We start from the raw sequence: 12,038 nt of genomic DNA, 5'->3' as shown, positions 1-12,038 counted from the left end.
GATGCATTGGATGGAGTGCTGTGTCTGGAGTCAGGAAGACCTGACCCCAAATTTGGCTTCAAACACCTAATAGCTATGTGACTCTGGTCAAGTCACTTAACCCTGTTTGCCTCAGTTTCTTCATCTATAAAAATAAGGTGGAGGAGCAAATGGCAAACCAGTGCAGTATCTTTGCCAAAAAAAAACCCCATAAGTGGTCACAAAGAGTCAGACACAACTGAAAATCAATTAAACATCAAAATGTAGCCCCTAAAATTGGTTCAGAAATTAAACATGATAATGGATATAAAATGCTTTGCAAACCTGAAAGTCTACATAAATGCCAGTTATTATTAGATTATTGGCACAGTGCAAGATGTTATTTTGAACATGTAGACACAGACTTTGAGGTTGATTTTGATGGGCACCCTCTCCTCTAAGCTCAAGAGGATGAAAGGAAAGCATTATCTGATTTAACAGGTCGGTCTAGGTTTGTAGCTTCTACCAGAAGATTATTGACCTTGGGTTAGGATACTGGTTCTGACACTTGCTCCTTGTGACCTTGAAGAAGAAAATGACTAAATTTCCCTGAAAATCAGTTTCCCCATCTGGCAAATAGGGAGAAGAATGCCTGCATTAGTTACCACATAGTGCTGTTATGAGGAGTGGGCATCACCCTCTTTTAAGAGCTCTCTAAATGTGAATTAGGAAACACAATAGCCAGGGTGGATTTTAAAGCTTCATTTACTAAAACAAGATGTCACAGACTTCACAGATGCCAATGACAGCCTTGATTCAACCAACATCGCGTTTACAAGCCATTAATAAGTAAAGAGTTGGCAGGGCCATTTTGCATAGAGAACTATAAAAAGAAAATTAAAAGGCCAGATCAATCGAGCTTTAAAAAAAATCATTCATTTTGAATGATCACCAGTAACCAGAAGAAATCATTCTGATTACATTCCCCCTTCTATGCCTGGTAAGTCCTGCAAACAGTAAAAGAGCTGATTAAATGGGAAGAAAATTTTGCTGCCATCAGTAAAACTCTTGTGGATTAAAATTCAGTCCTTCAGACCTATCCCCAACAGCTTTCATTTTGACTATTCACATGCTGGAAGGCATTAGGGACCCACAATGGAATTGTCTGAAATTTACATTTTTATTTTAGAGAACAGAGTTTAAAATATAGGTATTTCAACTAAGCAAAAACAGCAGTTAGAGATATTGAGAGAGGTTCTGTAGGTTCTTTGTAATGTAGAAAATGGGATGCCAAAATAAGCAATGTCATCCTTGAGTAAGCTCATCAATAGGGAGTTTCTCTGAGATAGTTTGTATGTTGGCCACCAGATCCTTTGGTGGTCTGGGCATCTTCTTCCATTTCCTAGCTCCTGACTTGCTGTTATATTCATATACATTCCCTGTTACTGTTGGAGAAAAAGCATACAACAAAGAATGATCAGGTAGTGAGTTGTTCATATTTCTGAGACTGGGCTCTGTATAAAAAATGGCAAACATTGAAAATAGACATTAAAAGACTTCCCAGAAGTGTTCGAGATGGCCTCTAAGGTAAGAAGCCTCCTAGGAGGAGGTTTGAACATCCCACCCCTCCGGGAAACCAAAGACAGATTCAAAACAATGAGGGTCAGGGATATCTATGAAACATACAGCTAAATAGGCATAGCCCCTAGTCCTAAAAATGGCCATACCTCCCAATTCTGTCCCAAAAAACAACTCATCTATTTTTGAGGAATAATGGATCGTAGTAGTCACTTGTCCCATTAGAACATGGCCAACAAGTGATCATCCAGCCTTTACTCTGAGAACTTCTAGGAGGGAGGACTTCCCACATTTTGAGGTGGTCCATCTCACTTTAGGACAACACTAATTGTTAGAAGGCTTTCCGTAAAATCACATTCTTGGGCAGCTAGATGGCGCAGTGGATAGAGCACTGGCCCTGGAGTCAGGAGTACCTGAGTTCAAATCCGGCCTCGGACACTTAATACTTACTAGCTGTGTGACCCTGAGCAAGTCACTTAACCCCAATTGCCTCACTAAAAAAAAAAAAAATTCACATTCTTTACTTCTAGGGTGGGAAGGGGTTTCCTTTTGTGTGTTTCAGTGTGAAACTTTAGCTCGCTGAGTCAGCCTTTATTGATAGAGCATTAAAGTAAGTATAAGAACTGGGAGAGCCATTAGAAGCCATTTTCTCCAACTCTTTCATTTTCCAGATGAGGAAACTGAGGCCCAAGAAAGTAAAGTCACTTGCTCAAGAACATACAGATAACAAGCATCTGAGGCAAGATTTGAACACACAACTTCTGATTGCAGAGCCAGCTTCACAACAACCATATGTGGTACATAAGGCAGATTATGTTACCCACATTTTCATATGAGAAAACAGAGAGAGTAGCAAAGTGAGTTGCCCAAGCTCACAAATGTCAGAGGGGCAACTGGAATACAGGTCTAAAAACTCCAGGGTCACTGGTTTTTGTTTTGTTTTTCCCATTATACCACACTCCTGAAGGTCTAGGACCTCTACTAAGGTACAATCCTCATTTTACAGATGAAGAATTTAAGGATGTACTTTGTAGAGTTGTAACAATGGCATATTGTTCTAGAAAGAGCACTGGACTTGGCATCAGAGGGCCTGGGTTCAAACCCGCCACTTGCTGACCTTGAGCAAAATCCTTGAGGGAAAGGCAAGTGCTAGTGAATTGCTGTCTTTTTATTCTTGGCACCTGTCACATGGCTTAATAAATGTTTGTTGATCAATTTATCTGCAACATTGAAGGCCTAGACTAGAGATCTCAACACAGAACCCCACCCCACCCCCTGCCATGATCTCTAAATGTATGAGCCTGTGATCCAAGAGTAATACAGCTTTGATCTTACCTCTGTCTGTCTGAGCTGAAAAGGATCTTAAATAGCTTAATCTACCCACCCAGCAATTGTGGAGCTTCTAAGAGTGGTAGCTGTGGTTACAAAAACCATACCTCCTTACCAACACATTAATCTACCCACTCAGTCAATATTACCTTGGGCTATTCGATTTCAAATTTTAGACTCAGTTTCAAAATAAGCCAAGCATACCCCATCCTCATTCCACAAATTTAGATCGTGACATTCTTTGAGCATGGACTTGACCAAGATACTTTATAGCCTCCTCATCATCCTCAAATTATGGCTGTGTCAGAGTTGATATTTATGTAGAATGAATGTTTCCAATGGCACAGTACCATTTTCTCTGCAATGTGTTCATTAGATCAGTTGGAAACTACTTGTTCAGGAAAGAACCCAATACTCATGTGGCAGTCTACTAAGAACACTGGGTAGGAAGTCAGAAGACCTAGGTTCAAATCTCAGTTTTACTACTAATTGTCTGGGTGGTCTTGAGTAAGTCTCTTAATAACTCTAATCCTCCACTTCTTCATTTATAAGATAAGGGAGTTGGACTTCTTAAACTTTTTCCATTCATGACCCCTTTTCTACCAAGAAATGTTTACATGACCCCAGATATATAGGTATATGAAGTAGGTATACCTAACCTTTTACTGTTGCCAAATTTTTCATGATCCCCATATTCAATTATGTGACTCCATGTGGGATTGCAACCCACAATGTAAGAAGCTTTGGTCTAGGGGGCAGCTAGATGGTGCAGTGGTAAAGTACTGGCCCTGGATTCAGGAGTACCTGAGTTCAAATCCGGCCTCAGACACTTGACACTTACTAGCTGTGTGACCCTGGGCAAGTCACTTAACCCTCATTGCCCTGCAAAAAACAAAAACAAAAACAAAAGAAGAAGCTGTGGTCTAGGCAATCTCTAAGGTCTCTCATAGCTCTAAATCTAAAATCTAGTGAATGTGGATATAGTTGCTTTATTATGCCATTTATGTGGATGTCCTAAGAAGTTATGTGGTGTAATGGATAGAACACTGGACTTAGACTCATGAAGGCCTGAGTTCAAATGCTGCCAGAGATACTAATTAGTTTTGTGACCATAGGCAAGTCACTGAAACACTCAGCCTCAGTTTCTTCACCTGTAAAATAGAAATAAGAAGAGTACCTCCCTCTCAAGGGTATTGTGAGGATCAAATTTTATGTACATTTTTACATGTTTTATATATATATATATATATGTGTGTGTGTGTGCATGTGTGTGTATATACATGTATACATATATAGTATATACATGCATAAACACAAACATTTTTGTAAAACTTAAGGCTTTATATAAATTATTATTATTATTACATTCTGATAAAACCTGATCTTAGTTAAGAACAAACAGAAATCAACCAATCAACATTTATTAATCACCACTAACTACCAGGCATTGTGCTGATCACTAGGGTTACAGAAACAAAACTTGACACAGTCCCTGTCCTCAAGAAGCTTACATTCTAATAGGTAAGACAACTTGAACATATAAAATGACATACAAAATATATGCCAAATAAATACAAGGAAGTTTGCTGTAAAGGGGCTTATGCCACTGTGGGGTACCAGGAAAAACCTCATAAAAAAGTAGGTCTTGAGCTGAATCTTGAAGTAAATCAGGGATTCCAAGAGTAGAGGTGAAGGGAGTACTTTCAGCATGGGGGACAGACAATGTAAAGACACAGAGTTGGGAGACAGAGCATTATATATGAAGAATATTGAGTAGTCCAGCAATGCTGAACCATGTAGTGTATGGAAAGGAGCAATATGTAAGACTGGAAGACTGGAGATGTAGGAAGGGGCCAAGTTAGGTAGTTTCAAATGTCAAACAAAGGAGCTCACATTTGATCTTAGAAGCAATAGAGAGCTTCCCAAGGCACATTGAGAAGAGGTTAATATGGTCAAATTTATATTTTGGGGAAAGGGGGAGGAAATAACTCTAGTAGGTGTACAGGGAATGGATTAGCAAGGGGAAAGAGTTGAAGCAGGAAGAACAAATAAGAGACTATTGCAATAATCCATGTGATAAGGTCCTGAATAGGACAGGGCTAGTGTGAGAAGAGAGAAGGAAAGAGAAGCAGGGAGAAGAGAAACAAGATTGGATAACTGATTGGATATATGGAATGTAGCAGTGTGAGGAGTTGAAGATGACACCAATGTTGTAAACCTGGGAGATTGGAAAAATGATAGATGCCTCAACAATTACAGGAAAGTTCAGAATAAGGGTGGATTTTTGTTGGGGAGGGAGAGATATTGGATTTTATTTTAGGCATGGTGAATATGAAGGAGGAAAGGTAGAATAATGGAAAAGACCCAGAAGGAGAGTTATAGACAGCTCTTAATTGAGCACTAAGATGGGGATGGATTTGGGTAAGAAATAAGGGATTCAAAGCAAGTTTGCATCATAGTGTGATTTTAATCTGGTATCCTCTGCTTCCAATATCACCAGCCTTTCTGATCTAGCCCTGATAGGACTCTATCCCTCTTTCTAAATCTTTCCCATTTCCCCCCATCTTCCTCTCTTAGTTATAAAAACATGAAGCAATGCCTAGAAGCCACAAGCTACTGGAAATTCAGATTTGGGGTTTCTTTATTCCTATTCAATTATTTAATATTGGTTTCAGTTTACTAATTCATCTAAACCCTCAGACCTGGTAGAAGCAGCTAATGTTTCTTTATGGGGTCAACATCGGGATTTGGTGAATGTTATTACATGAATTTCCAGTGACACAGTAGCTTCTCTTCCTATTCATAGATTTAAAGATTCACCAAATATTAGAGAACTTGAGAGATCTTCTAATCCAGGAATTCTTAGCCTTTTTTAGGTCATGGACCTCCCTCTGGCAGAAGGGGGAAGCCTATGAAGCCCTTTCTCGGTGTAATGTTTTTAAATTCACAAATAAAGTACATAGGATTACAAAGGAAATCCATTATAGTGAAATACAGTTACCAAAACATGTATAGAAAAAAAAAAAGGATGAGATCGTAGACAATAGGTCAAGAATCACAGATTCTAGTCCAAACTCCCTAGTGAACAACTGAGGAAACTAAGTCAAGCAAATGTGGGTGGTTTTCTGGTACAGTGGAAAGCATACTGCATTTGAAGACAGAAGCACTGGGTTCATTACTTATTACTAGTGTGATCTTGGATAAGTCATCTTACTTCCCTGGGCCTCAGGTTTACATCTATAAAATTAGGGGATTGGGTTAGATGGCTCCTGAGATTCCTTCCAGCTCTTGAGCTATACTCTTATGAGATGATGCAACCCCTCTGGGCCTTGGTTTTCACATCTATAAAACATGGCACACTAGTATCTAGCAAATCTTGATTTTTTTAAATGAGAATGTGGGAATTATTATATATGCTATCTCATTTGGTGGACCAATATATCTCCAATACCCAAATGTCAATTTGGTCCCAAACAATTTATTATATTATCAAAAAAAAATGTGGTATATTGGAAAGACCACTGGAGAAGGGGTCAGGAAACTTGGATTTGCTGTAGGATCTTGGGCAACCCAAGCCGCCTTATCTCTGTGTGGCTCAAAGCTATCCATCCACTGAAGAAAAGAAGGTACTAAGAAAAGCTTCTACCTAGCACTAGAATTAGTTGTATGACAGAGGAATGCTCATCTGTTCTTTCACTTTGTTAAAGTCTATTGATCTGGGGTCTATTTCACCATCTTTGAATAGTAAAATATTTCTGATAAGTTGTCAGTTTGGCTAGTTACAATAATCTTTTTTCTAAAGGAATTAAGGTTAGGGTTAGAGTTGGGTTGTATATTGGTTAGTTTTGCTAAACTGATTTTTTTCTCATATCTTTTTCATTCTTTATTTAAAGAGATGGGGGCAGCTAGGTGGCACAGTGGATAAAGCACCAGCCCTGGATTCAGGAGGACCTGAGTTCAAATCTAGCATAAGACACTTGACACTAGCTCTGTGACCCTGGGCAAGTCACTTAACCCTCATTGCCCCACAATAAATAAATAAGTGAATTAATATTAATTAATCAATTAATGGATAGATAGACTAATTGATTGATTGATTATAATATTTAAAGGGATGGCTTGCTCATTTGGGGACTGAGGATATAGATATAGCTATATACACACACATTATATACTATATGCATTATACATATGCACATAGGCATATATAGACACACATACATATATTCATATATGTATTATGTATATGTATATTGTGTCTATATAGAGAAATATAAAAAAATATAGTTTACTTTTTTTTGAAGAAAAAACGTGAAATATTTGGTACCATGGAGGCAAAATTTGCTTGGTCTAATTTCTGAGGCTCTCGAACATACCTTTAAAGGGATGATTACTTTGTATTTACTCTTTATATCTTATATATTCTTGTTTATATACATGGGATATCCACATTAGAATATAAGCCTTTTGAGCTCAGGACCAGTTTTTGTTTCTTCTTCCAATCCCCAAGGGCCTGACAAATATTAAGAACTTAATAGATTTTGATCAATTGAATGATTTATCATGAAGCTGGGTCTCTATCTGAATTATTCTATCACAGATTCACCTTTCTGGTGAGTAGAGAATCCCTGCTTGGAGAAAACAAGCATGGCCACAGTAGACTAGACTAGAATACACAAGAACACTCACATAAGAGAAGACTTGCTGGGTATCCGCAGCGCAGCTGGGCTCTTCCCCATATCACAGGGGTTTATCTGGATTGGTTCCTTGAATGACTAGTAAGCCAAATCATTCCAAAGGTAATGGGGTTTGGGCCAGTCTTACATCCACTTGCAACTTGTTGCCATCGTTGCTTGGATACCCTGGCTTACTGCTACCTCCACAGGTTAGAAAGGCAGCCCAGTTACTCTTGGAGTAACTTACTTGCTCCCAGGGGCTCCCCTAGGCTCTTAAGATAGAATACCACCACCACCTAGCTTCAATTCCTATTAGAGAAACCTCTCCATTAAAAGCTGCTCAAGTGATGCTAATGACAATGCAGAGCTGAGTACAGAATAGCACAGTATGACAAGCATCTTATTAATAGAATACATTTATGTAAAGAGGGTCTGGCCCCCAAAGATATCTGATGCACTGTACCTGGATCAATTGCTTCTCCATCAAACACTGTCTCATACACAGTTGTTTCCTTAGAAAAAGACAAAGTATTACAAATAAAATAAATTATCATTTTGCTATGAGGTGAGTTTGGGGTTTGGGGGGAAGGGCAGTGTTCCAAGTTCCATACTTCTAGAAGATGAGTCCCTCATCACATATCTTTTCTTATTCTCCTGGGCAGCCTAAGGCTACAGCCTTCAGGATATGCAATTAAGGTCACCCAAAGTTTCAGCAAGATATAAACTCCTTGTGGGTAGGACTGACTCACTTTATATCCCCAGTATCCAGTAATAGGGTCCTGTGACTTAATAGTTACAGGGAACTCCCAAGTGAGGTAAATTCCTCTACTGATGCAGACTGGCATCTTCCTCTGCAATTTTTGGTATTAGAGAGTGGTCTAGAAAACTGAGAAATCAATTGCCTTGCTCAGAGTCATACAGCCAGTATATTTTAATGGTACCACTTGAACCCAGGTCTTCTTGGTTTCAAGGCCAGTTCTCTATCCCCCATTCTGCCTGACATATCACAGGCATCCAATAAATGTTTCTTGATTTTAATCCAATCAAGTCTACCACCATTGCGGGGTTAACCTATTTCATCTTTCATATGGGTTATTTATCCAATTACTTCAAGTCTAATACTAGGACCCTAGGAGAAGAGGTGGGATATGTGATCTCTAATGAGGAGAAAGAGTGAAAGGGTTCTAGAATACAGAACATTGCTCTAAAAGGTGTGAAGGCAAAGCAGGTTCAAGTGGTTTGGAAAGTTGGAGGGACTTGTGCAGCATGAGAGTAAAGGGGGAAGGGGCAGCTAGGTGGCACAGTGGATAAAGCACTGGCCCTGGATTCAGGAGGACCTGAGTTCAAACCCACCCTCAGACACTTGGCGCTTACTAGCTGTGTGACTTTGGCAAGTCACTTAGCCCTCATTGCCCCACAAAAAAAAAGAAGAGAGTAAAGGGGGAGACAACAAGAGGAGAGGAAAGACACCCCAGGTATAAACCTCTTCCCCATCTTACTGACACAGTCTACTTGCCTGCCTGAGATTTTTTGTGAATAATTTGATAAATTATTTAATCTATTACAAGGTGCCATGAGAATTTCACCCACCCCTATGAGACCCCAAATTACAGAATCCTCTCTTCTATAAGGATCAGCTCTCTGTGATAGCACCTGGTCCTGGGTTTAGCTCTGTGGTTTTCACAAATATAATTGAAATTAACTGATTCTATTTACATTACATGAATAATTCCTATGGCAGGGTTCATTATTATGGAAAAAGGCTGGGGCAATGAAATGCCATTACTTCGGCGGTGGGATATGGTTTCCAGAATTGTACTCACAGTTACCACCTCAACTTTTTTATGTCTGTTTCCTGTTAACATGTCATCACTGGTATTTTTGTTTCCTGTTGGGAAAGGAAAACCAGTCAGGTAGGCACCCGATGAGTGACTTCAAGACAGCTAGAGAACAATCAGTAATTAGCAACTTACCAGCTATGTACTTCTTTCCTCTACAATGAAAGAAAATTAGAAAAAAAAATATCAGGTTCATGATTCCATTGCAGAGCAAAATTCAAAGTTCATTTTCATATAGCAAGCAATGAATAGCGAGCATGGTTCCCCTCCAGGGGGAAAAGTAGATTTTGTGGAAGAATCACTGTCTGAATGTCAATTCTGTCTATTCGAAAAGGGGAACCCCACAAAATATACATTTTCTTATTGGTCTAGGCAGATGAGCATTAGTCAGCCAGAGCAGATAGTAGCCTATATCCTCCGATATATATTTGTATATGTTTGATGAAAAGTGTTCTTAATTTTTTTGGAAGCCTTTGGAATCTTATAAGACATTATGAAATAATGAGACAATATTTGTGCCTGGTACATAGTTGGTGCTATAAAATTATCATCATCACTACTGTCATTATCATTATTATCATTCAGGGAGGATTGGAAAGAGTCAGAAGATGAGCATTAAAGCTTCCCCTCTGATGCTTACTATTTGTATGACTTTGGGCAACTCACTTCATCTTCCTTGGTCTTGGTTTCCTCCTCTGTAAAATGAGAGGTTTGGGCTAGATAGTCTCAGGTTTTTTCCAGCTCTAGATTTATGGACCATCAGCCTCCACCACTAAGGGACAGAGTGTGCAGGGGGAGCTATTTTCAATAAAATTGATAAGGATAATTCTCCGTATTTGTAAAGTGCTTTACAGAGAATCTTCCCATCTATCAATTCTCATGTGATTCTTACAATGAAGAGGTTGTGGGTTTTTTTTTTATTATGTCTGAAGAGTTTTAATTTTTTGTGTCTTTTGTCATGATTTAGTAGGTGAAGTAGATTCTTTTACACATGATGCCTCACATTCTTACAGTGAGGATCAAGAAAAATTCTCCTTTAATTTGACATCTGTTGTTTTCAAGTAAGTGGCATGATTATTATACCCATTGTACATGAGGAACATGAGGCTTAGAAAGGTAAAATGATTTGCCCATGGCCACATAGGCATTAATTTAGAGAGCCAGAGTCTAAAAGCCAGTATCCCCCAAGTTCAGTGACCTTCCCATCAGGCTTTCCTGCCTATCAAATAAGGAGCAATGTAGGCAGCTATACCTTTTTCACCTACTAGAACTTCTCAGACTCCTCTGCCCAGCCCCACTTATTCTTATAAATCTAAACTCAAAGACTCATGTGTAAACTGAGAACTGGATGAAGTATGGGTATAGCTTATTGTATTAATAAACTTACTGTTCTCAAAGGGAAGCCCAAGCCCTCTATACCCTCAAATACTCCCTTTGTCAGAAACCTATAAAGCAATATACAAGTGCCCCCTTTTAAAGGCAATGATCCATTCAGAAGTTAAATGAAAATTCACATACTTGCTTTTTGGCTTAGAGAGTTCCTTGGTCAGTTTTTGGCACCTGGTTGTAATGCTGGTGTATTTCACAAGCAGGTAGCATGTCCAGGCAAGCAACCCAGCCAGGAAAACTGCCATCAATGTAAAGATGAAAGGGACGTACCAGTGGTTGGGATTGTATGTGTTTATAGATGTGTTTACAACAGTCACACCTTTCCTTTGCTGATAAATGATATAGCAAAGAACACAAAGCATTAGGCAATGTTTTCTTACCTATAATAGGATTAATCTATAACAATCTGTGCAATGTATGTACATCTGTATAATGGAATAACAGAATTTCAAAGTGGAAAGGAAACTTAGCAGTCATCCTATCAAGCCCACACATACAAAGGAATCCTCACTGCCACAAACCTGACATGTGGTCACCCAGCCTCTGCCTGTACACTTCCAAAGTGGAGGAGCCATGGGGAAATCCACAGTCAGCCCACTCTAGTTATGGATAATTCTCAGGGCAAAATTGGGAAGCTTTTTCACATCAAGACTAAATTTCCCTCCTTGTGGTTTCCACTCATTGCTCCTGGTTCTACTTTCTTGGGCCAAACAGAATACATCTAACCCCACCTTCCATATCACATTCCTCCAAACACTTGAAGGTAACAATTATATCCCCATTGAATCTCTTCTTATATAAGCTAAACATCCTTGGGTCTTTCAACCCAGCCTCATATGGCATAGACTCAAAGCCCTTCCCCATCCTGGTTATCCTCCTCTGGATGCTCTACAGCTTTTATCAATTCCCTTTCCAAACTGTCATGCTCAGAACTGAATCAATACTCTAGATGTGAGCTGAACAGAGCAGGATACAATGGAACTATCATCTCCTTGTTCCTAGAAGCTATGCCTCTTTTCATGTACCCTAAGATATTATTGGCTTTTTTGCTATTATTGCTATGTAACACTATTGATTAACATGGACTTAGCAATTCACTAAACCCTTTAGATCTTTCTCAAACAAACCATGCTTCCCCATCTTGTTGTTTTGAAATTTTTTTTTAATCCAAATGTGAGATGTCATTTATCCCCATTATATGTGTATTTATATATGTATCTGTGTATTTGTGATGAAAAAACCTGAACTGAATGGCAAATTTGACTTTCAA

The 12,038-nt window shown here is 39.0% G+C and overlaps 1 protein-coding gene across 1 annotated transcript in view; it reads right to left on the bottom strand.

The window, feature by feature from the left end:
- Positions 1–1,263: 1,263 nt before the first annotated feature.
- Positions 1,264–12,038, bottom strand: part of LOC122753927 (cadherin-related family member 3-like) — a 102,687-nt gene continuing 91,912 nt past the window's right edge. Inside the window, exons 15-19 of the mRNA XM_044001746.1 lie at positions 10,898–11,097; positions 9,515–9,534; positions 9,365–9,429; positions 8,005–8,053; positions 1,264–1,403 (exon numbers count right to left, since the gene is read on the bottom strand). Of these exons, the coding sequence (XP_043857681.1) occupies positions 1,264–1,403; positions 8,005–8,053; positions 9,365–9,429; positions 9,515–9,534; positions 10,898–11,097 (474 nt within the window). The remainder of the gene's footprint in view (positions 1,404–8,004; positions 8,054–9,364; positions 9,430–9,514; positions 9,535–10,897; positions 11,098–12,038) is intronic.

This window comes from Dromiciops gliroides, chromosome 1 (assembly GCF_019393635.1).
Source record: "Dromiciops gliroides isolate mDroGli1 chromosome 1, mDroGli1.pri, whole genome shotgun sequence".
Lineage (NCBI taxonomy): Eukaryota > Metazoa > Chordata > Mammalia > Microbiotheria > Microbiotheriidae > Dromiciops > Dromiciops gliroides.
The sequence above is the reverse complement of the archived record's forward strand: the minus strand, read 5'-3'. Positions and strand labels throughout refer to the sequence as shown.